General features: G+C 50.8%; 4 protein-coding genes across 6 annotated transcripts; 2 read left to right on the top strand and 2 right to left on the bottom strand.

The window, feature by feature from the left end:
* The first annotated feature begins 46 nt into the window (after nucleotides 1–46).
* On the top strand, nucleotides 47–9,356 carry SIMC1 (SUMO interacting motifs containing 1). Of its 3 annotated transcripts, none has more exons than XM_071758638.1 (10): nucleotides 47–182; nucleotides 859–1,929; nucleotides 2,172–2,389; nucleotides 3,163–3,232; nucleotides 3,663–3,808; nucleotides 4,233–4,412; nucleotides 4,880–5,008; nucleotides 5,893–6,049; nucleotides 6,131–6,215; nucleotides 6,801–9,356. In XM_071758638.1, the coding sequence occupies exons 1-10, from the start codon at nucleotides 84–86 to the stop codon at nucleotides 7,019–7,021; spliced, it is 2,376 nt and encodes a 791-aa protein (XP_071614739.1). In that variant the 5' UTR covers nucleotides 47–83; the 3' UTR covers nucleotides 7,022–9,356. The 3 variants fall into 3 exon arrangements, with proteins under 3 accessions (XP_071614739.1, XP_071614740.1, XP_071614737.1); XM_071758639.1 differs by having other exon boundaries at nucleotides 2,169–2,389; nucleotides 5,893–6,056; nucleotides 6,141–6,215; nucleotides 6,801–7,540; XM_071758636.1 differs by having other exon boundaries at nucleotides 2,169–2,389; nucleotides 6,801–7,540.
* KIAA1191 (KIAA1191 ortholog) lies at nucleotides 8,581–16,110 on the bottom strand. Its single transcript, XM_071758649.1, has 7 exons — nucleotides 15,901–16,110; nucleotides 15,631–15,821; nucleotides 14,304–14,430; nucleotides 12,587–12,711; nucleotides 11,267–11,373; nucleotides 10,822–10,958; nucleotides 8,581–10,376 (listed from the first exon to the last, which is right to left on the bottom strand). The coding sequence occupies exons 1-7, from the start codon at nucleotides 15,926–15,928 to the stop codon at nucleotides 10,168–10,170; spliced, it is 924 nt and encodes a 307-aa protein (XP_071614750.1). The 5' UTR covers nucleotides 15,929–16,110; the 3' UTR covers nucleotides 8,581–10,167.
* A 906-nt stretch (nucleotides 16,111–17,016) lies between these two features.
* Nucleotides 17,017–19,721, bottom strand: NOP16 (NOP16 nucleolar protein). Its single transcript, XM_071758652.1, has 5 exons — nucleotides 19,560–19,721; nucleotides 19,265–19,379; nucleotides 18,526–18,595; nucleotides 17,729–17,835; nucleotides 17,017–17,457 (listed from the first exon to the last, which is right to left on the bottom strand). The coding sequence occupies exons 1-5, from the start codon at nucleotides 19,664–19,666 to the stop codon at nucleotides 17,314–17,316; spliced, it is 543 nt and encodes a 180-aa protein (XP_071614753.1). The 5' UTR covers nucleotides 19,667–19,721; the 3' UTR covers nucleotides 17,017–17,313.
* A 138-nt stretch (nucleotides 19,722–19,859) lies between these two features.
* On the top strand, nucleotides 19,860–20,897 carry HIGD2A (HIG1 hypoxia inducible domain family member 2A). Its single transcript, XM_071758656.1, has 2 exons — nucleotides 19,860–20,041; nucleotides 20,245–20,897. Exons 1-2 carry the CDS (start codon nucleotides 19,927–19,929, stop codon nucleotides 20,409–20,411), a joined length of 282 nt encoding a protein of 93 aa, XP_071614757.1. The 5' UTR covers nucleotides 19,860–19,926; the 3' UTR covers nucleotides 20,412–20,897.
* The last annotated feature ends 96 nt before the right edge of the window (nucleotides 20,898–20,993 follow it).

Genomic DNA, 20,993 nt, shown 5'->3' on the forward strand with positions numbered 1-20,993 from the left:
CCCGCCGCTGCCACTGACGCAGCTTCCGCCGGCGCGGCCCGAGGGCTGCTGCCGGCTCGGGGGTGAGCGGAGCCGCCACGAATATGGCCGACAGCTTCGTCCTCATAAGCGACTCGGATTCTGAGGGCAACCGCTCCCCGCCACTCCGGTGTCACCGCTCGCCGCCACCGCCGCTCCCCACGGTGAGTCGGGAGCCGCCGGAGCCGGGCGGGGGGGGTGGATCCTGCTGAGCACGGCTCCGCCTGCCCCTCTCAAAGATGGCGGTGCTTCCGCCGTAGCGGGGACGGTAGCCGCTCGGGGACACGAAACCTCGAGGGCCGGTGTCCCGGGCCGGGGCCGCCGGTCCGGCCGTGTGTTACGGGGGATGCGGTCCCCTCGGGCACATCCCTTACAGGACAGTCCCAGTCACACCCCTGAGAAGGGCTCGAGTCCCCTCAACCACCCCTGCCAGCAGAGCCCTGCTCCCCAGGACTGTCCCCCGGGGGTCCCAGCCCCCTTAGCAATGCCCTCTAGGAAGACCCTGTCCGTCCCGCTATGGAGGGTCTCGGTGCTACGGTCCCGACACCCTGTTGGGAGCAGTGCCCGGCGCGGGTCCAGCCCCGGGACATGCAGCTCTCCTCACCCGGGCCATCCCGCAGACCGGGGGATGATGGGCTGGTGCGGCAGTGGATCAGGGCACGGGGCTGCGGGCGAGGCAGAGCCCCGGGCGGGGGATGTCAGTCTGACCCGGTTCTGATGAAGCTCGCAAATGCTGGCGGGTGCCCGGTGTGCGGTGTGGCGGGACCAGCTGGAGCCAGGGTAGGGGAGGATGGAGGCACCCTGACATTGCTGACAGCACTGTCCCCTCTGTCCCCACAGGACATCATCGATCTGACCTGCGAGGACACGAGTACAGATGCGGCGCTGCAGAGCATCCTCACCATCATCGACCTGACAGAGGACACCTGCAGCCCTCCCAACAGCCCTCCCAACAGCCCTCCTCACATCACTGGCAGGGCTGACCAAGACTCTGGGGATGCACCTGCTGCCCCAGCAGCACACACACCCCATCCTTGGCTCTGCTCCAACACAACACAAAAAACTGAGGCAACGCTGGGGCCAAGCCCTGCAGCACCCTGGCACAGCACTCTGACAGAGCCTGGTGTCACCATGGACACAGCAGAAAGCAGAGAGAACTGGAGTGGCTGTTCTCCTACCTCCAGCTGTCACAGTTCCTCCTGCAGCCCAGAGCAGAGCTGCAGCACTACCACTTTTAACAGTGACTTGGGGTCCTTAGCCAGCATACAGCTGGACTCAGACCTGCTGTCCCTATCCCCCTCAAGCCTGGACAGCACCAGCAGCTGGAAAGCCAGTGGCCCAGAGGAAGAAACTGCCCATCTCTGCCAGCAAGGAGAGCTGCCCCCAGAGCAAAGCCCTGTCCCAGCCATCCCCACAACCACAGGGACTTTGCTGGAAGCAAGGGACTCACCACCACTTAGAGTAATCCAGCAAGTGACCCCATCCAGTACTAAAGCTGACAGCAAAGCCTGGCTGAACCAACTGCAGCATCCCAGAAGTGGAGTCCAGCACCTCTTCCCCCAACGTGTAACACCCAAGAGGGAAACTCTATCCTTGGATCCATCCAGCCTGGATGGCAGCAGCCACCGGAGAGCTCATGACCCAGAGGAGGAGACTCCCCACCACTGCCAGCAAAGAGAGCTGCCCCTGAGACTGAGCCCTGGCCCAGACAACCCCACAACCTCAGGGAAGGCACAAGAGTCTTTGCTGGAAGCAAGTGACTTAGCACCACTTAAAGCAATACAGCACGTGACCCCAGCAAGGACCAAGGCTGACAGCAAAGCCTGGCTGAACAAACTGCACTATTTCAGGAGAAGTGGAGTCCAGCACCTCCTCCTCCAAGGTGTAGCACCCAACAGGGAAACACCACAGGTAAACAGGGTTCAGAGCAGCTTCTGCCAAACCTATCCAGAGCATGGTCAGAGCAGCCCCTGCGGTGAGGGATGGAGCTGGGGCAGCCTCTGTTCTGTTTCTCCTTTTGGGGGAAGCTTTGCCAGGCAGCTGGGATTTCTGGTTATTGGTATTTCCCTTCACAGTGGGCCCCACATCACAGCTAGGTTCCTCTGCTGGAGGGAGCCCTGCTTTCACACATTACCTTGCCTTGCACACAGCAGAAACCTGAGCTCATGCCCAGTGGAAAGATGAGTATGGTGCACACGACCATAGAGGAGAACTTCCTGGAAGGAACCTTGCATTTCCTGAGCGACTTTGTCTCCCATCAGCACTGTCCCCCCAAAGAAATCATCTCCCACCTGATCAGACAGATCCTGTTGAACCCTCACCAAGGAGAGATCCTGAAGGATATCTACATGCTGCTGATGAAGATCCAAATGTATGTATTCCCTTTTCCATTGTGCCCTGAGAATTGCTAGGAACTCCCAGGGGCCTGCCCAGCATAAAGGTTATCCTCCACGGTCCTCACCCACAGAACAGGGAGCCATTTCCCCTATAATTCTGATGATCCTTCTGCCCTTGCCTTCTGTTAGCACAGGCACACCCTGGGCTGCCCGAGGCTGGGTCAGAATTATTGCTGGTATAGACAGCAGCCACTAAACCCCTACATGGATGAAGGATAGGGGGGTGAGAGAGATGGGAGATGCTGCAACAGGAGGGAAAGTGGGTCCAACTACATCATGAGCATGCTTTAATCATTTAGTAGCAACCCTACGCAGTGCAGGGACAGTCTGTGACACCAGAGAGCCCTCTAGGACAGAGAGATGTGTTTACCTTTCTCCTGAAGAGCAGATCTCATTCTTCACTGCTCTAACACAGCAGAAATGCTTTCCTTAGGCTGCAGCAAGGGCCATCAGCTGGAACTGGCTGGAGCAGTTTCTCCACTGCCCTTAGAGTTCATTTCTGAGAGGCACAATGTTTCAGGTGGCCATGGGCCCTGGAGTGCTGATGCTTTCCATGGAACACAGCCCTAGTCAGGTGCTTCCAAAAAACGAACATGGTCATGAGAGGAGAAAGGGAGAGGGCAAAGCTTAAAAGAGAAAGGTAAGGCAGGCCCCTGAGCAAGTATTGCTAGGGAAGGGCCAGGGGCTGTTGTGCTTCTTGGCAGACAGTTGGGCAGTTCAGCACAGATGGACAGTGCTATCCTTGCAGGCTCCATCCAGCCAACACTGCCACAGTGGGATGGGACTGGACACTGCTGAAACACATCATGGAGGACCAGGTACTTGGCACCTCATGTGTCACTTCTGGCAGGGATCATCCAGTACACGGTTCCTGAGGGTAAGCATTGCCCTAGGGCCTCTTGGCTCTTCTGCAGAATGGGCCAGTCCAATATGCAGTCTTACTGCAGCTGCTGAGGGCAGCAAATACCAGTTGAGTCTCCTGCTTTTATCCACAGAGCTCCCTAACCTTCTGCACAGCTCTAGGCAGGTTGTCTTACCTGAAGATGACACAGTTCTCTGTGGGCAACAGCCCTAGTACAATGGTAGAGGAGGTCCAGCCAAACTCTTGGGGCATGCCCTGTGCCAAGCAGCCCCTCCTGGAGCTGCTCCTCAAGCATGTAAATCAGTCCATTCCAAAAACAGGTGAATTCCCTGGTGCTCCTTGCCCTGCAGTTCTGCCTGGTTTGTACCATCCCCATCTGTCCTCAGGAGAAGACCCCTGGCCAGCTCCTCTTCCTGCAGTACGTGCTGCAGACCCTGGAGGATGACTTCCAGCAGAACCTGAGGCTGCGCCTGTTGCAGAAGTCAATTGCCAAGAAAGTGCTTTCATGTGATAAGTGCTTCAATAACGTCAAGTAAGAAACACCTCTTCCCCTGTTCTTTAATCTGATTCAAGATGGGCTCACGGAATGCTTCTCAAGACTTTCAAATTTCCAGGAAGCAAGCTTGGGAGACAAAAGGAAGTGTAGGGCCCAAGTACAACAAAAAGATTTCCAAAAGCAAACCCCCCAGAAATGGTGCAAAACATTTCCAGCTGCAACTAGTGGGCTTTTCCCAGGAACGAGGTCAAATTTGCATTGCTCAGAACAGGACTGAGAAGGAGGAAATCCTGTTGACAAGCATATAAATCTGCTCAAACAGCTACTGTTTTTTGCTGCTCAGGCAGAGCTAGCCTAAGTGTGTGGGATGTTTCTTCATCCTCAGGGTCTCTCCTTGAGCTTCAAGTGGATTGCAGCAACACCAGACCTGTCCCCTCTAACTTTACCATTTCTGTCCCAGGGAGGTTGTTGAATGGTTGGCTGCAGCAGTTACAGGAGTTGGGTTCTCCCAGCCTCAGGAGCAGCCACAAGAAATTACATCACCTTCATCAGAAGCAAGGTCAGAACAGAGCTCAGCTGCACCATGGCTGGCCAGCACTCACCAGGCAGAGGTGGCTCCACCAGCTTTCTTCGCCCAGAAGTAAGCCCCAGAACTCCTGGTTTCCTGCTGTTACCATCATGGTGCCCAAGCCAGGGAGAAGTCAGTCTCTCTTTGTCAGGTCAGGGAAGCCAGGCTGTACCTGAAGTCCTGCTTTTGGGATAGAGATACACTTGCTGAGCAAGAGACTTGCTCATTCAGTAGGAAACTGGCTCAGTGAGTGTCCTTCTCTTACATGCAGCATAAGGCTGGAGGTCTTGGCCCACAGCCCAGGCTGCCCCACCAACACTCAGTCCAGCCAGAGACCTCCTGAGGGCTCATCTGGGGATCAGCTCTGCTTCCAAGAGCATCAGATTCAAAAGCCACCAACAGGCACCAGATCTAACCTGCTACATCCCCCTGCATCCCTCACTGCAAGGCATGAGGCTGAACTAGGTGCCATCACCACTGCTTTGCTTTATGAGTTGAGTGGAAGTGTCTCCCAGTGCTGACTCTCTCTCTAACCTTAGGGTGATGCTCCTGCTCCAGAGGATGTTGTCCATTGCAGTGGAAGTGGACAAATCTCCCATCTGCAGCTCCTCTAAGATCGCCAATGTGATATTTCCATTTATACTGAATATTCCTCTGAGGAGCCAAAGGTGAGACAAATATGTGCAAGGCAGTATCTCTTTGTGAGCAACAGTCTTATTCCCAATTTACATCCAAGTCTGTATGCATAGAATACCAGAGGGTACAGAAAGATAAGCTCATTTATGGCCCAGCCAGCAAATGTGTGGTTGTTGGACTGATAGATCCCATGGAGATAGAACCATATGCATCTCCACAGCTCATGTGTTGCTGAGAAAAGTTGTTTCTCCCACTTGTTTAAGTTGCAGGACCCTAAAACTTTGAAGAGGTCCTGAAAAGCAGCACTCTGCACCAGCATGGTTAAGTACTGCAAACACATCACTGATACCAGGGACAACTGAGAAGCTCATTAGAAACAGGCTGCTGTTCTTACAGCTTTGCATCTGAAGGCAAAACACAAGGGCCTGATTAGCTGTAGCACAGACAGGAGACCTCAAGACCCACAGACATTTCACACCCATGTTTGTCAGCTGCAGCCTTCTGCTCTTTCAAACCCATTTAGCAGAACACTAAGCACACACTGGGTCTAAACAAGCCAAAGTGACTAAAGCTCCTTCCAGGACAGATCTAGATCTGGCTGGCTGCTGACCTCACTCCACATTTGTTTGGCTGTGCTCCCTGCAAGTCAGCAGGAATGGGTAACTTCTGCACAGGCTGCTGGGCAGCTAAGCTTGTTTCACAAACTGTACTGACCTCAAGTTGCCACAGGTCAGGCCTAAGGATGTAAACATGTCCATGGCCAAGATGCATAACAAAGGTCTATCACATCTGGTAATTTTCCTTCCACTGCACAGCTGAGGAAGGCCCAGCACCAGATCAGCACCAGTAGGATACCAGGAACATTCTAGAGTATTGTCCCTGTTCCCCCCTCAGAGTAAAGCCCTTTGTCTTCCAGGGAAGCTTTCATCAACACCATGGAGAGCCAGCTCCTGCGTTGCAAACTGCTTGAGCTGCTGTTCCAGCATAGCTGCAAAGTGCCCACAACCTTGCCTTTGTCTCTGGCCAAGATCCTGTACTTCCTGAGCCATTTCTCTGTCCTGCCACAATACAAGGTATCCAGTCCAACCTCTCCTTTGCTTTGTTTTCTGCTGAGAAAACATCAGTTAATAACCAGATACTGTCTCCTGTCATAGGATAAAACAGCAACATGGCAAACATGGGATGAGATGCTGCAGTACTTGAGCTTGTTGCTGATGAGTTACCAAAATGTAATACTGGGTAAGTAGACTCTTTTGGGCTTAATAAACAGAACCTCATCAAGAGTCTGCAGTAGAACAGCTAAAGCACCCTTCCTCCTCTCATCACTCTTGAACTCTTGAGTTTTAGAAAGATAATGTGCTAGTAACTGTTCTCAGCAAAGTGATGTTGCAACAGACAGACTGCAGCCCAACTGCTTTGCCAAGTTTAGCCCCTAAGAAACAGCCACCTCCCTAAGCTTTACCCCAGGGTTAAGGCTCTCATATGGGAGTGCAGAGGAACCCACTAGCACATGTGGGTATCTCTGTATCTCTGAAGCCCTGGATGATCACTGTTAAGCTCTTTGGATTCTCTCCTTTGGAGCAGGACAGCTGCACAGAAAGTGGCTCCAAGGCCTGCACCCTCCCCATTTCTTAGGCACTCCTCATGCAGTCTGAGCCCTTTGTTCCACCAGGCCAGGCTTGTGCAGAAGCATCAAGGATAACCAGAGAGGGTCAGCACAGTTCTAAACCCACTCCTCACCACTGCACATGGGGTGATCTGTCCCTGGACAGGGCAGGCAGCTCGCTGTGTGCTGCCTCTCCCCACCAGCATTTCCTCTTGCAGAGCACTTGCAGAGCTCACTCAGTGACCGGATGGACTTGATCATTCAGAAGGCCAAGCCCAAGCTCCAGGACAGCAGTGACATCAGCCACCTGGACATTGAACTGAAGATAGAGGACTTCATGAACCGAATGGAGCAGCTCTTGGAGCAGCCTTTTCCCCTGCAGATCACAGAGAAATTGTGTATGCTTCGACAGTTGTTACTCATTGCCACTGCTACCTGATGAGGACAACCACTGCAGCAGGGGGCACGAAGAACTTTGCATTTCCTCTGCAAAACCTCCTCAAAACCTGCATCACATACTGCAGCTTCAAGTGTTCTGTGTCATATGGGTTGGTTTATACATTTCTGTGGAAAAATGGCTGGTTCACATGGTCTCAGCATTTCCTTTCAAACTTGCCTCACCATTGTTTTACGAGTCTACTTTCTAGATTTCTAAGAATGTTATTTTCCTATTTGCCAAGTCTCTTCCCTCTCAGTGCCAGCCCTGCCTAAAGGAAGTGCAGAGCTGGCTGCTGTAGCTTGGGATAGCATTAGACTAACACAGCCCTAAACTCTGACAGTAGCTTACACAACAAGCCAAATGCCAAAATACCTGTTCAATATTTAGGAAAAATGAGAATGCGAGCAAGCAAGCAGGTATGGGCTGCAGTGATAGCATTAACAGTGCAGAGATGCCCAAGACACATTCATTGGTCCTCAGGAGAATAACATTTCTGTTCCAAATAAAATATACCTATGGACCTTTGCCTGAGTTGATGAATATGTCAAGGCTGTACCCCTTCCAGAATGCCCTGAAGTGTCTGCAGTGCAGGCAGCAAGCATGTTATGATGATGATGAATATTGAACTCCAATACACTGCCATCAATTCCAATCACAGCTAAGGTCAGAGAGCAATCCAGCATTTCATAGACTGTCTCCTCAGACAGCTCAGAAGCAGGGGTTAGCAGTGGGAAAAAGATTCCTGTAGCTGCTCATCACTCCTTCATCCACCTTGGAACATCAAGGAGAAGAGTAACAGCCAGGAACAGAGCAGTCATGATGTTAGTGCTGCTGCACAGCATGGCCTCATCCAGAAACCAGGCTTCAGTTAGCCCAGATGGAAGGGTCTGACCTGGGACTCATAGGTTTGCTCCTTGTTCTGTAGGAATCCTCTTCCCAACTACCAGATGTAAATCAAAGTACTCATCTGCATGACACTGCCCCTCTAATCCAGGGATAAACCATCCAGGGAAAAGTGAAGGAGTCTTGTTTTGCAAGCAGTACCCAAAAGCATTCCCAACAGTGCAAATTCCAAGTGCTCCCTGCTCTAGGAATGTTTGGTAAGACAAGCATCATGTTCATTCAGGTATATTCTCCAGTTAGGTTCTTTTAACTGGACTATCATTAGACTAGAAGTCATATTCCAGCAAGTGGTCAGTTATTTTCCATTATAATAGCCATATCCCCAGGGATCATACTGGAGTAAAATACAAAGAGTCAAATGAGAATATCACACAGGCCACACACTCTCCTTGCCTTTCCAAACTGAACTACAAGGTTAGCCTCTGTAACCAAGACCTACAGCAGCAGTCTGTACCAGAGTACCTCAGTGCATCAGGATTTAATAATTTTCAGTTCTTTTAACACTAGGACCACAGAAACACTGCTGTCCAAGTCATATCCCCAGCCCAGAGAAACATTTTACCCTAGTACAAGTACTGCCAGCCTTACTTGTCAGAATCTTGACCTCACATTTCTCTCACAGATTCTTTGCCAGCAGTAACACACACCAAGGACACCCATTCACAAGGATTTTATTTTCTCGTAACAAAAATCACACACATTAGAGACATTAATAAAGACAACAAATAAATTAATGTCAAATGAGACTGACTGCCAAAGTGCAAACGAGTGGTGACAGAAAACTGCTTGGCTGGGTGGGAGACTTTCAACACAACATCATTGGCAGTGCTGTCAAAGCTTGAGAGGAAGCAGAGCCACAAAACCTGCTGCTTCTGAGGAGGGAGCAGACAGCCAGGGGAGCCAACCCTGCCTCACCCCCTCCAGGAGGAATGTTTGGTTTAAGACTACAGAAACCCCAAAGCTTACCAGTTGTTAATTAACTTCTGTAAATGTCCTGGCAACAGAGAAGCCTCAAGTGCCAGATGCAAGGCGGCTGCTGCCACCTCACACCCACAGAAAGCCTGTGGCTGAGGGAGCTCTGCAGCACAACTGTGAGATCAAGAGGAGACCTGTTTGCCACAGGACAGGTGAAGATTAGAGCAACACTGTCTATAATGCTTAAGGGATTAGATGGTAGCCTAGGAGTTCTTCTACTTCTCATGAAAGTACGTGTTAGCTGTTCCCAGAAATTGGTTCTGACTAGGCCAAAAATTACACATAGCTGTATCATAGCAGGGAGGAACATTTAGCCTTGATCTGCCTTCAGTCCCTGCCCCAGCCCTGCAAAATGCATTTAATGAAACCAAGTCCTATTTGAGAAGTGTCCTTCGTGCCTAATACACTCCTACATGATTCACACAAGATGCTAGAAACTAGAAGAAGCCCCCCCTCCCCCCAAAAAAAAATATCAAGCAGCACACGGAGTGCCAGAACATCTCTAAGTCTGTTGACTAGAGGGTAGGACACTTGTTTTGCAGAAAGAAGAGAGAAGAATTACATGATTCAAGCTCTAGTAATTTCCACCTTTTTGGAGGAACAAGAAGAGTTGGAAGAGAAGCAATTCTCTCATTGCTGCCAAGCCCCATTAGATTCTGTTCTCTGCCTTTCTAATAAAAGCATCTTGGAACAGTCACTGCTGTATTTTTCTTTTAAAAAATAGCATTAGGTGTTGAACTATAAGGTCACACTGGATACTGAGGAAGTGCCACATTTAAAACTGACCAGCCACATTCCCAGAGAAAACTTCTGGCAATTAATAGTCCAGTCTTCAGTCCTTGCTTGGTTTCTTCATTTTCTGCTGGTGCCAGACAGAACCACAGTCTTCCCAAGAGTACTTCAGCACTGAGCAGGACAAGACAATCAGACTACAGGTAGACAAGCCAGCCTGTTTGCACATCACATGCAGTCCTGTCCCACAAAACACAGTTCCAGGTTTTAATGGAGGTGTCATGTAGCAGAAAGCACATCCAGTGTAGCCTAGCAGACCAAACTGGGGCAACAGAGCAGACAGAATGGTTTGCACTGGTTTAGTACTAGTGCAGAAGTTTTTCTAAGACCTGCTTCAGGAGGACACTCACATCTGCCTCCTTTTCTGAGATGAAGATCTGGAAGGGAGACATTCCTATCTTACTGCAGCACAATGGGGCAGGGAAGCAGAGCCTAAGACACCCTGTAGCCCACTAAAGACACCAGAAGCATGTTTCCTAGAACCCAGTGGGAGTGAGCACGTTCAAATCCCGAGGTTTGATATTATGAGAACGTGGAGATTGTTTCCTCCCTTCTGTGACTGGAATGTCCATTTTGGGTGGCTTGAAGGTGATTGGATTCTCTGGCATCCTAGTAGCTTGAGCACGCATCAGCTCCATTGGGGACGGTTTCTGGGCACCCTTATAGGACTGGATGGTAAATCCTCCTGATTAAAAAAACAAATAATTACAGTAGTAAGAGCTAGGAAAACTAGCCAGGTCCTCTCCTACTGGTGCCAGGAGCGAGCAGTCACACTGATGTCCAACACTGCAGAAAGCCTGACCCAGCAGCTTCATGTCCTCTAAAGCCTACTCCACATCCATGTCTGGTACTTCCCTTTCAGGCAGCTTTCTACTCCACTTTCTCTGCTGTCACATCTGCACCCTGCCCTTCCAGTGCAGCTGAGTGCAAGTTATTTCTGCTTTCAGATCCTTGGCATAGGTTTTGCCTAACTGCTTTATATTTATGCACAAAGTGTATGAATAGCACACATTCACAAGGTGGTCCCAGAAAGTAACAAAGCGAGCAGGATAAGGCTTCAGAAATAGCAAGTTTGTTGCATCACAGTTGTCCCCCAGCCCTGGCAGGAGAGGAAATTTTTGAGGGCATACCTGGATCATTGGTGGATTTCTGGATGGCTTTAGGTCCAAAAAAGCTCCATCTTTCTGATGGCAATTTGTCCCCAACAGCTTCCATGGCAAAGTCTGGGCCAGCGATAGAAGTAGAGGATCCTGGACTAAACCAACTCCTAGGGAAAAGATGTCACTGAGATGTATAAAACATGAAAATAAACACTTCAAGTGGCTCCACCACAACAAGAACTTTACATGTAGTTATCAGGGGCAATTTAAACAGTTTTAGTATGTTTTTTACTACCCAGGATGAAGATATGTATGATTGAGTTTGACACACTTTCAACATTTGGATCCATGCAACACAAATCCACAGCAAGGCTCTAGATGTCACCCCTTAGTCCCTCAATGGATAAAAAGGTTCTGTGTAGCAGCTCCCACCTCAGGATACTGTAGGAAACCAAAGGAGGCAGTAACAGCATACCTGGTTTTATGCTTGGGAGAGGAGTGGGGAGTGCTGCTTGGGGTGGACTGAGCAGAAGAAGTTTGTTTGTCATCTTTTGTCATCTCTCCACTCTGCATTTTTAGTGTCTGTTAGGAGAGGCAAGACAAACACAAAAGCAACATTACTTAAATACAAGACATAAGGAACAAGCATACAGTTTTATTGCCAAAACTGGAGAAATCCTTTACCACCTGTGATATAAACAATTAAGTGTCACTTTACCTGAAGCTAAGCATAATATTACAATGTTTGTAACTCCCCCAAAAGCTTCTCTCCAGATACAACTCCTTTGGAAGTCCACTATGTTCAGAACATGCTCCAGATGAGAGGAAGTAAAGTAACAGCTACAGCTCACTCTGCAGTCCAGAGTCACCACCCAACAGCAGTGCACTGCTTCAGTACCAGCACCCACAGGGAGTGGATGCAGCAGAGCTTACACATCAGCTCAGCTCCCAGCTGAGATAGCAAATATAAATGCTAAAGCAGGCACTTGCCTGCAGCACTTTCCAGAGCCAAGTTTTCAGTCCTACAGGTTCTCTAATGAAGGTGAAACCAGGCCTCTAGAGCAGTGAGGTAAACTGCATTTGAAAAGTACACCTGGTCACAAGAAAAACAGGAACTGGGTTTATGTGAAGCAGGTTATTACAAGTCAAGCAGTACAAACTGAACTCTGAAGAAGTCACTTGAAGGGCAGTTACAGTTCAAATGCCAGCTATGCCCCAACCTTCTCAGAATGTTTCCTGTGGCTTTCCAAGCCACACTGATGCAATTCACTGACACTGTTACTGCAACCTTGACCTCGTGGGAATCCACTTGGAGAGTTCATTATTAAATTCCAACTACAAACTTACTGTGAACCAGAGAGCTCATCAGGACCATACTAATTAAAAACCTTTGTCTTTATTTTCAGTAAGAGGTGAGCCCAAATTAAATTGTTAGCTTCCACATCAGATATGCACAGTTCACAAGTTCTCTTGGAACAAACAGTTACAACAGTTAACTGCAGAGGACAATTGAAAGAAACGAGGCTCTGCAGAGAGATGGTCCCTCTTGGAAAGATGACTGATGTCTGACATGACTGTGGAATATGATGGATTTCAGAAAAAAAACCACATTTGTTTCAAAAGGATAAATGCTAACACTAACATTTTAACACGGGTAAACTTTTTTTTACACAACAAGACAAAATTCTTCAAACGAAGCACTTTAAGTAACATACCACAAAAATCACATCACCAGACAGGTGTTAAGCTACTGCACAACACAGATGGAGAAAGGCAATGCAAAAACAAGCCTTACATGCACTGCCTCAGCTACTCGGTGATACTTGGTCTCCTCAGTAGTGAGGCCTTTATGGGGGGTGTAGCCAGCATCTCTCAGCCCTGCCTGCTGCTCAAAGCGCTGAATGCTCTCCTGAGTTTGCTCTGGAACAGACAAGAGCACATGACAAAGAGGTATCAGCAGTTCTGGCAAACAAAGGCAATTTAAGCAATCAAACATAAGACCCGTGTTCCACCATTCATACCTACAAGTTGCAATAGTTGACAGGCAGTGAGGTGAAGCTGATGAGAAATTCTGACTTGAAGACCACCCTGAGTCACAGGGCTCTGCAAGCAGTAATTTGGCCCAGATCAGATGCATTACAAGTGCCCACACCTGTAAGTAAAGCTATCTTACCCAAAAAGCTGCATTACTCCTAATTACAACTTTCTAAATCTAGGAGACCTCACTGAGCTGGTCACCTTCAGTGGCCCTCCAGATTCAAGGAAGTTTTTCTGGCTAATAAAGAATGATGTAATCTGAAACACTGCCAACCCCAGCTAATCTGACAGTCACAGCCTTGCAGAGCAGGTGGTAAAAGCTCCCAATGATTCTAAATCAGGTAAAGTAAGCACTTTCAGCCAAATACACAGGCAGCATCTAATACACTGGTATCAACTTCAGTTCTGAAAAATAAAAGCACTTTGTTCCTCTCACTAAGATGTTCACTCCCTAATGGAACTTAAAGTCAAAAGTAATTAGAGCATGAAAAGACTACTGGAAAAGTCCAGCATCTTCTTCAAAACAATTAACAATTTTCCATATTTCCAGTTATTTTCAGGGATAGGGCACTGCCTATGAGAAATCCAGAAGACATTTGCCTATTTATTTCCAACTTGTAACTGAATGGGTTTCCTGGGAGGTTTAAGTTTGGAGCTCCTGACTTCTTACCTCACAAGAACATTTTTAGGCTATCATGGTTTTACTTATGATTAGCATTTCATCATTAGAACACGGGCTGCTTTCCAGCAAAGTTCATATTCCTGAATGGTATATTCTGACATAATTGTTATTTTTGAGAGAAGACAGAAATATGTAAAGCTATTAAAAAGGACTGCAGTGAAAATCTGGAGGAAGATGCTCAGATCTCAGCTTCCAGAAGAAGAGGCATCAGGGACAGATTAACACACAAATTAATTCATCTTGCTGCAAACAAGCATGCCCTCTCTGCAAGCAACTGAAACACTTTGATTTTAAAGCATCCTAATTTATACAGCTGAGGGTTTTTTAAAGTGTTGCTGTTAACAATACAGCTGCTGCAGTTATTAACTAACATAAATACCAGCAAGTGCTCTATTAACACAGTATGTCAGTTCTTCACATCACTCTGGTTAATTTCAGAGCTTTACCTTTCATTCAGAAATAGCAAGTTAATAAGCAAACATATGGTAGCAGCAGCAGCCACCACTGCACTCTAGCACTACAGTGTCCTATCAGCAGAAAATGTACCCTGCACACCCCCCTCATCACCCACTCCCAGCACCTGCAAATACAGAGGTTGTACGTGTGGCCTATTCCCTAGTTCCTTGCTTCTTTCTACAAGCATCCTCAAAAACACTCATCTAGTTCAAGAATTATGGTCTGAACCCATAAGCTGTCCAGGACCCCTGGTAGTTACCTTGAGGCATTACCAACCTGGAGCACACTTGTGTGCCTGCACCCCATTCACCACCACACTAAAGGCAAGAGTTCTTACTTGTAATGAGAGAGTTCATGATGATGTGAGTGGCCTTGGCCTTCACCACAGGGACCCTGTTCACGCTTTCAGTGGATGATGAAGGAGTTATGGTGGGTACATTCATGTCAACATCCCCTTCCTCCATCTGTGGGGAGAAAGCAGGGAACAGTTTAGGATAAGAAGTTATCTCAACACCCTGCCAGGACACATCTTTAATGACTCAAACGAGATGCAAAGCCAAGCTGCTCCAGGAGCCAGCCTTCATCCCATGGAAGAAACTCCCATATGCTGTTCTCACTATAACCCAGGAATGTTTAGAGCTTGAACCTTGTAATTCTTAATAATGAGCAAGCAACTTGCATCCAACAGTTGAAAACCTACCAGGCTCAGAGCCAGCAAGCTGTTAGTCTATGTACCAAAAGGTTAACAGGGAAAAAAGCACAAAGTATCTACTTCCAGTCTCATAAATACAAACTGGACTTCAAGGTCAACTGGGCCACCCTTCCACAGAAACACAAGCTGTTTACAGAATCACAGTCACATTGAGCAGAATCTGGTGTCTAGATCTTGTTCTCCCCCTCATTCCTCTTATCAATTTCTTGCACAGTGTCTCTCTCTAATCAGTCATAGCTCTACCACTGCTCACAAGAACCTAGCAAAAAGAACCAGATAACAAATGCTAGAAAACAAGTAATCGTGTAAAACAGACCTCCTCCTCCCAACACAGGAGCTAGTGTTCCCTGACAGGGTAGTTTGCTTCTTGTGCCATAACACAACTTTATGTGTTCTTCCATGACAACGATTTTAAACCAAGAGGAGATGAAAAGCAGGAGTTAAGCTCAAAGGGATAGACAGTTATTTAGTCCCATTCAATAATGTTAGAGAAGCGCATGTAAACTTACAGAGTCCTGCACATGGTAATTTTGTAGGACAGGGACCTTCAAAGACCACCAGTACAGCTCCCCTGCTGGGGGCCAGGACACCTTTCACTAGATGATGTTGCTCAAAGCTTTGTCCCACCTGACTCTGAACACTTCCAGGGAGAAGGAATCCACAGCTTCCCTGGGCTCCTGACTCCAGTGTCAGGAGTCTCACTACCCTCTAGTCCTTTTGCTGTGGTTTAATTACAGCGGTTTTACCCATTAACACCTCAGTAAATGAGGAGACTCGCAGAACGCACCCCTTTCAACCACATTTCACCCTTCCAAGCGCAGGGCCAGGCACCAAACCCATCCCTGCTCCCTTGTTCCCTGCATCTCCCGAGGAATCCCTGCTGCAGGAGGGCTACCAGGGCATACAGGAGGCACACTGGGGCCGGGCCACTTCGGAACCGATCGGCCCCTACCTTCGAGAGCTCCTGGTACTTGCGGCCGGGGATGACGGGCTGCTTCCAGAGGACGTTAGCGCAGAGGTCGGCGGGCGGCGGCGTCATGGGCGCCGTGTCCTCCAGGGCGTCATCGTAGCTGAAGGCCCTCCGCGGCACACCGAGGGGCAGAGACATCTTACCGGGGCGGGCCCCGCCGCCCTGCTCCAGCGCTGCGAACACAGCGGGGTCAGCACTCAGCCCCGCGGCCACCGGGACAGATGGGGAGTGCGGGGACAGGGGGGACCTTACCGGGAGCGTCCGGCTGCCGCGAACTCATGGCGGCGGCGATGCCTCGGTTCGGATGAGACTAACGGGGCCGGGCTGAGGCTAACGGGGCCCGGCGAGGAGCTGGGGATGAGGGCCAGGGCAGCGCCATGCCGGGCACCGACCGCCCAACCCAGCGGCCAAGGGGAAGGATGAGGGGGCGCCTTCGCGGGAGCGCTCTTATAGCACTCAGATCTCGCGAGAGCTGCCGACTGCGCAGGGCACGCTGGGAGTTGTAGTTCTGGGCCCGCGTGGCCGAGCGTAACGGGAAGGTCCGGGGCTGAGGAACTCGGGTTGGGGGCGAAGTTGCGGTCATACTGACCCCACTACCTGAGCCAGGCACATGTCCTCGTGTTTGTGGTGGGGCCTGTGGACAGGTCACGCCTGCTGACAGCACGCCAGGAGCTGCACACACTGCAGGCCATGGAGCCCTGGCTGCCCCTGGCTGTGCTGGCCAAGAAGCAGGTGGGTGATGAGTGATCATCTGTTCCCACATCTTCCCCTGGGGCTATTCCCAGCAAAACCATCCCTCCCCCGTGTCCCAAAAGGAAATCCTGTTACACAGAATCCACCAGCTCTTGCAAAACCTGTTTTCAAGGGTCCTGTTTCCTCCAATCTTTATCAAGAGAGACAACCAGTGCCCTGGCTAACACGTTTCAGAACACGCTGGCAGCAGCTTGTAAAATCCTCAAGGGGAAACACATCCTCCAGGGAGATACCCGAGCACATGTCCGGTGCTGCTTCCCATTATCAGCAGGTCTCTACTCTGAAACCTTCTGTACAGTTTCTCCTTCCCTTTGTCAATAAAAGGCTGATCACTGCCCTGCCCCCCAGCAGCTTGGCAGGAAGGAACCCCAGGCCTGGTCTTTGGAGCTGGAGGCAGGAAGGTGGCTGGGGGAGAAGGAGGCAGCACGTGGCCCTGCTCCAGACTCTGCTTACAGGGAAATCAGCAAAAGCACAAGTGCTGCCCACACCCCACAGGCCCCCAGCCCCATTGCTGCAAAAGGTGACACGTGTCTAATGCCCATGCTCTGCAGGTAGGCACCATGAGCTCTCTGAAACAGGACAGCACCAACAGAGAGCCCATGAGCAAGACGTTCATGCCATCCTGAAAGAGAAATTTATTTTAATAAAGCAAAAGAAGTGGTGGCTGCCACAAAGAAAGGGAGCAGCACAGCACATTCAGTCCCAACCAGCCAGAGCCAAGAATCTTTTGTGCCTGGTTATAACTGCCTCTGACTAATGAAGGTCCTTCCTTCATTGCCAGAGGCTTTGTGTAGCTCAACTTGCAGGTACTCTGCCCGTGATGGACTGTCACCTGCCTGCCAGTTCCCACTCAGTTCATGAAATGGTCATGTCAAAGCTGCACTTCCAGGCAAACCTGAGCAAAAAGAGCAGTCACTGTACATCCATCTTTTCCTGCTTAAGTGATGCAATGAAATCCTTGTACTCCTCAGGATAGAAATTCTTGTACACATTGATTTTTCTCTTAATCTGCTTGGGAGTATCTTGGTAGTAGTTCTTCTCATCTAGAGCCATTTCCTGTGACAAAAGAAAGGTAAATCAGAGGAGTGGCCACAAGAGCAAACACTAAACCAGCCCAACAACACTGAACAGGCCCACCACAGGCAGCTGTGATCAGTGCCTGACTCAGACCAGGACCTGGCCACAGCTCAAAGTGCTGCTTCCTGTTAACAATCAGCTGGCTGCGAAACAGGATACAAGGCAGAGAGGATTAACAACTTCCACCCTGCAGAAAAGCCAGGAGGGAATTACTCTGGGTGCTCCTCCCTCTGGGACAGCTGGTTCTTACCTTGTAGTTCTCCCCGTGGTTCTGTATCATGTACCGCACGTAATCAATGAGGTCTCGTGACAGGGTGTTTGACTTCTTCTCGGGGAGACTGGCCTCATATTCCATCTCTAGACAGAGCACACAGACACCATGAAGCAGGGCAGAGAGGGAGGGGGGCAAGCTTGATCCTTTTCCCAGGATCAAGCCCCACCAGTACAGCAGGAGGAGGTGGGTCCTGTAGCACAGCTCAGCTCAGCTGCTCACACACACAGGGCTGCTTCCCAGAAGGATCATGCAGGAGAACAAGCAGGACACCAGCCCCCTGCAGGGGCTGCAGACACACAGGACTGCACTGGGGCTCCTCTCCAGCTCACACCACAAGGAGCAGAGCCTTCCTGCCCAGGCTGCAGAGCATGACTGTTCAGAGCTGCCCAGCCCAACCCACACACAGGGTACTGCAGCCACAGCGTCTGCCACACACCAGCACGTTTCAGTGACAAGAGCTCTCTTGGAGACACAGGAAGAAATACTGGGGGGGAAAAAAAAAAAAGCCAGCACAGAAGGGAAAAGGGAATTCAGGAAACCCAGAATACAACTGAAAGGCAAAACTGGCTGCTGCTGCTGCCAGAGGGAGTTCTCCTCTACAAGCCTGGACAAGCCTAGAAGCTGTTAAGGCCACTCTCACAGCATGAGGCAAAATAAGTCCAGAAGGACTTGGGAAAATCTCAAATGCAATGGAAAGGGTGCAGCTGAGCAGGAAACCCATCAGGGCTGGCGGTGCTGAAGGGCTGGCCAGGGAGGGCAGGGGCAGCACTGACCATTCACCACGTAGGGCTTCCGAACGATTTTCCCTCCTTGCTCCCGTCCATTGCTTTCCACTTCCATCCCCTGTGTTATAGGAGAGAGAAAGCAACTCAAGAAAAGCTCATTTAGAAGTGAACTGTGTCCCTCTCTGTTGCCCCAAAAACTCCAAACTGCTATACAACAGCTGCAAGCACCAGGAAATCTCAGCTGGCATAAGCAAAGTGTTATTTGCACCATTAAGGTAACCCATGAGCAAGCCTGCTGCTTGAGCAACACTGTGTCAGTAGAGACAAGTGGCAAATAAGGTCACTTTTTTTCATACATATGATGTTTCATGGGGCCACCCTTCACTTGTGAGCGGTGCTCACTGGCACAGGCAACCAGGCTGGTGCTGCTGTACACACAGAGGCTTTCTTTCTTACCAGAAGCAACTCCTCTGCAGCATTCCCAGCCCCACCTCTCTCTTGCAAATCTCAGGAGGTTGACTGATGTTATTTACATTTACTCTAAAGTCAACTATTTCCCTGTGACACCACAGGTCATCCTCACGCCAGGATCTTGGCAAGAAAAGTGTATTAATACAAATCAGAAACCCATCTGCTTACAAGGACCACCTGACTCGTGCTCCAAGCCAGGCTGCTCTTCCCCCAGCTTTTCCCAAGTCTGGCAGTGTGTCCTGGGGAAGGCCTGACTTTCCACCCCCCACGAAGGAGCAGCCCCAGCCGAACCCCCAGGGCGCACAACCACCCTTACCAGCATCTTCTTCTTGGGGATGGGGACGGCCTTGTTGGGATCCTCGGACAGGCCCATCTCGGCCAGGTTCTGTGCCATCGACTTGGTGGGATCCCAGGCATGGCGGATGTGCGAGCTGCGGGGGAGAGAGGCACCGGCATCACTGGCTGCGTGTCCCCCTCCCCACAGACAAGTGTCCCTCGTATGTCCCCCTCCCCACAGACAAGCGGCCCCCAGCACCCACGCTCAGACGGCAGCGGGCCCACACCCACGCAGGGCCCCGCACCCCACGTGTACCCACCCACGCGGCCCTCACCAGGCGATACGGGGGGCGGCGCGGCGGCGGGCGCTGCGGTAGAGCCGCTTGCGGTTGAGGTTGTAGGAATATTTCTGCCGCCGCGTCTTCCCTTTGGCCTTCGGCATCGCTGCACCACGCCGCGGCCTCCGCTGAGCGCCGGGACGGGAAGGGAGGGGCCGCGCCGCGGGGCACCACGGGAAGTGTAGTCCCGCGCCTGCGGCACTGCCTGCTGTGTGCGCCCCTGAGGACTACAACACCCAGAATGCCCCGCGGGAAATTCCCGCCATCCCCTGCTCCCTCCCATTGACCGCCGGAAGCGCCCCGCCTCCTGGGTACGGCGGCCGGGAAGGGCGGCGGGTGGTCACCTTCCCTGCGGGCCGCAGCTATGGCGGCCGGGACTCCCCCGCCGCTGGGCCCCACCCCGCTGCCGGTGTTCGCCGAGGAGGGCTTCAAGGAGAAGTTCCTGCGCAAGACCCGCGAGAATCCCTTGGTACCCCTCGGTGAGGGCCTGGAGGTGGGGGAGGATGGTCCGGGGCGGCGGGGGCCTCTCGTAATCCCGGAGCCGAGGCGCTGGGTGCAGGGTGCTGCAGGGTGTTGGCGAAGCGAAGCTCATCCCCGGGGGGAGGCGGCGGAAAAAGGCCTGAGGTCCTCGCAGCCCGTGCCCCACTCCTCCGAGCCTTCCCTGATTCTCACCTCTCCGCAGGCTGCCTCTGCACTGTCGGCGTCCTGGCTTACGGACTGATCAGCTTCAAGAGAGGCAACACCCGCCAGTCACAGCTGATGATGCGGGCACGTATCCTGGCCCAGGGCTTCACCTTCGCGGCTCTCCTGGGGGGCATGGTGGTCACAGCCGTGAAATCCAGAAAGTGAAACGAGGCGAGAGAGAAGCTGCGGGCAAGGTGGATTCTGGCTGCAGATGGGAGTTTTCTGGGACAATGGTGGTGTCGTAGTGGAGCTGGTGTCAGAGAGGCTCTGTGTTCCAGAGTGCTGAAAATGTGGCTAATACATCTCTGTAATTAACCTGAAATATGAGCCATGGCCTTTTTTGATTCCCTGGGGGTTATTATTTTCCTGTAACACCAGAGGTTGTGCCTCATCAAGGCTCTGCACCCGTCAGACTTCTTGTCTCTGCTTGGTGCTGTCAGAGTCTGTTAAATTGTGTCCTGGGGCTGAGGTCTGCACCGAGGTGTGGCCTCAGGTGGTACAGCAGCATTTGAAGAATGAGCTGCCAGGTAGGAACTCTGTTTATGGTTTGATCCTGGCAGGACAGAGTTAATAAGCAGCAGGTCTGTTGTTTGGGGAGAATATGTAATTGGTTTGTTTGAAACTGGTGAGTAATAAAGTGAATTGCAGTGAGTTTATGAGTGATACTGGATTGCCAAGCATTGAGAAGCCAGAAGAGTGAACACTGTAAAAGGGAGCAGGAACAGCTGCCTCAGTGCTGAGCTTATG

Source organism: Heliangelus exortis, chromosome 15, assembly GCF_036169615.1.
Source record: "Heliangelus exortis chromosome 15, bHelExo1.hap1, whole genome shotgun sequence".
NCBI classification, from domain to species: domain Eukaryota; kingdom Metazoa; phylum Chordata; class Aves; order Apodiformes; family Trochilidae; genus Heliangelus; species Heliangelus exortis.